This window comes from Cynocephalus volans, chromosome X (assembly GCF_027409185.1).
Source record: "Cynocephalus volans isolate mCynVol1 chromosome X, mCynVol1.pri, whole genome shotgun sequence".
Taxonomy (NCBI): Eukaryota; Metazoa; Chordata; class Mammalia; order Dermoptera; family Cynocephalidae; genus Cynocephalus; species Cynocephalus volans.
Window position 1 is genome coordinate 21,132,734 of NC_084478.1, and position 2,976 is coordinate 21,135,709.

Below are 2,976 nucleotides of genomic sequence, written 5' to 3' on the forward strand. Positions count from 1 at the left end.
TGTCTTCCCCCCAAACTAAGACTTTCTTGCTAACAAGTTATCAAGCAAGTCTGGTTACTTTTTTTTTTTTTTAAGGTTATGGAAAGTCTTGTTTTTTTACAGAATTGAACCCTCTTAAGCTCATCATATATGCTATTGTATATCTCACACAAGAAAGCTTTTGGAATCAGATTTTTCTCAGCTCATTGAAATTTATAGAATTTTAGTTGAAGCACATGTTGAGGGTCTTCCATAAAGATTTTATTTGCTGAGATAAGGTCTTTCTCTTTGGGATGTTTCTTCTTTTTTATCTTCTTCTTCATCGTCATCATCTGGATAATCCACTAAGCGAACTACGCTGCTACCGTTTGGGCTCCTTGTTCTATTACCAACAGCAGCAGAAGGAGATGAAAACAATTTTAAGTCACCTGGTGATGTTCTTTTGGGAAGGCCTACCTCGTTCCAATCTTCTTTTGTTCTTTTCATCTCCATGAATTGATCATAAGAATCTGGAAAGTTATGTTCCAATGACGGCATGACTGCTACTCCCATATCTTCTTTAAAACACATTTCTTCCTTTACCTCTGAGACTTTGGCACCTCCTTGAGGTATGTTACCATATGGTATGGAACGCAAATAATTCTGTATTCGACTTTCCCTGTCCTTCTGATCGTCATATTTAATCTTCAATCTTTGAATGTCTGGACATATTCAATCGATTCAAGTGCATTATAAAACCTTTCGACTATATGTGCAACAAGAGACGGGATATTTTCCACTCTTATGTATTCAAACAGCTCAATAATAGCTGAATTCAACATATTGTACCTGGTTCCATTATGCAGAAAAGCATTTACAACTGGGTCAAACAGATTTCCCCTGATGAACTATTATAAAGTTCATCTTTAAGGCCAATCATCCTTCTCATAAAGCGAACAGCACACAAGACCAGGAAAGTGTGCTTTGAATTCATCAAAATCAAGACCCTTCTTAGCAAATCATTGCTCAAAATAGAGCTTTGTATGTAATGTGTGTGTTGTTGTAAGCAAAATGTGAGTAGGTCTAAAATTAGAGCAAGCAGCTTTGCTGTTTGATAATTATTGGGGCAATTTTTGCTTTCGGTGGATATATTACCTCCTTTACGTTTGTCTTCTGAAGTGGTGGCCAAAAGTGGTGCTATCAGGTTATGTAGACAATGTTTATAGAAGAAATTTAGAAAATCGCATCTTACGTTTTTATTGGATACTGACAGCATGTTGTCCAGATCAAGCAAAGTGCGCAGATGTTCCATCACGTGCAGAGCACCTCCCAGCTCAGGATCAGTATCACAGGTCACTTGTTTAATCACTACATTAATGAAAAGGTCATCACCTTCAGTCTTCTCTGCTTCCTCCATTACAAGTTCTCGGATCTTCGATGGACTGTACTCAACTAGATAAGTAAATATATCTGTAGCAGCCGATCTTATTAGCAAATCATCGGCACTCATTATGATTTTAAGAGCAGGAAGAATTTCCAATTGTGTCAACTTTTGGAATAACTTATACTTGCTTTGAGGCCGTAATGTCTTAGAAAATGCACAGAAGTCCTTGAAAAAAAGCACCAATTCACGCCATTTGTCATCATCTAGAGTCTTATCCTTAAACTTTGCTAAAACTTCAGACAAACACTTGCGATCTCGCTGCAGCATGCTGGCTATCTCAACTTTCTTGAGGAAAATAAAATGTTGAAGAGTAGAAAGATTATCTGCAGATGTGGGTGGCTGAGGCACCAGAACGTCATATATGTACTGCACTCTGTACATCTGACGTATTTTTTGCCTAAGTTCAGAGTCTGTTATTGGTATAAATCCCTGGAACTTGGCAGTTTGGCTCAAGAATTCCCTATGCCGTCTTGGCTGAGCCAAAGCAGGATCGTACTCAAGGCATCCCATCACATCCATGATACACTCATCAGAAAGCATGATCTTAAACAGAGGTTTGCTGTCGAAGGAGAACAGGCCTTTAATCATTGCATGGAAACGGTGTAAGCCTTCGGTGTTGTCTAGATTTTCACAAGTGCGGAACAGCTGCAGGAGTTTTTGAATATAATCCTCACTTTCCAGGACCAGAGCCAGCCTTTCCTTGCCGGTAGGCGAGGGGAGAACCGAGGTAACCAAAGCAGCGATTTGTTCAAGCCCATCGAGTTCACAGTTAGGCAGCTGGACCAGCTCAGTGGAAGCCCAGGACACGTCCCCGGGACCTACTTGGTCCCAGCGCTGGTCTTCATCCCGAACACAGACTCTGACGTGGCGCCGTCTGCTCGCCATGTCCGGGGTTGGCTCTGGCCGCCGCTTTGCGTATCCTGGCAACGGTAGCTGCGGCGACTAGGACAGCTGCGGTGGCCGAGGTGGCAGTTCGGGTCGGCAGTGGTGACAGGGGCAGCAGCGGCTCCTGGGAGGCCACAGGTCAGCAGGGTTCCCGGCGGCCCTGCTGTCTTCCACTGTCCCCACTTCAATCTCCCCAACCTCCATCCCTGCCTTCTGCCCTCCTTACCTACGATCTCCTAAAAAGGGAGCCTCTGGGCCTGCTCTCGGCTGTCTGAAATAGCCTCGATCCCGAAGGAATCTTGTGATCCCCACAGGATTCTGCCCCAAGAATGTGCTTATGTGACAGTAACTATACTTGCCACAGGGAGCTGCTGCTAAATGCACGCATGGGAGCTTCGAAGTTAGAGGATGTTCTTGCATAAAGGATTGTTGTCCCTCGGAAACATTTTTACTCATCTTGTGTGTGGGGATGGAGACTTAGGACCTTTGACAAAAGGGAAGCTTAATCACCTATGTCCTGACCAAGTCCACATCTGACGTTCTACGACAAGAAAAGGCTGGACCAAATAAGAAGCAGGAGCAAGTGACCTACAGACCATTAGCAAGAATCAGAGGAATAGGCTTGGGTCTCCTCCCTAAGACTTGGCCTAAGCCTGGATCCCTCTCTTAATCCATCTTTGAGAGAAGAT

The 2,976-nt window shown here is 43.5% G+C and overlaps 1 protein-coding gene across 1 annotated transcript; it reads right to left on the bottom strand.

Annotated features, from left to right (window-relative positions):
• Positions 1 to 240: 240 nt before the first annotated feature.
• LOC134367796 (serine/threonine-protein phosphatase 4 regulatory subunit 3B-like) lies at positions 241 to 2,287 on the bottom strand. Its single transcript, XM_063084496.1, is given in 4 exon segments — positions 241 to 671; positions 674 to 868; positions 871 to 921; positions 1,081 to 2,287. Coding segments are annotated over 4 exon segments (1,884 nt in total).
• Positions 2,288 to 2,976: the final 689 nt, after the last annotated feature.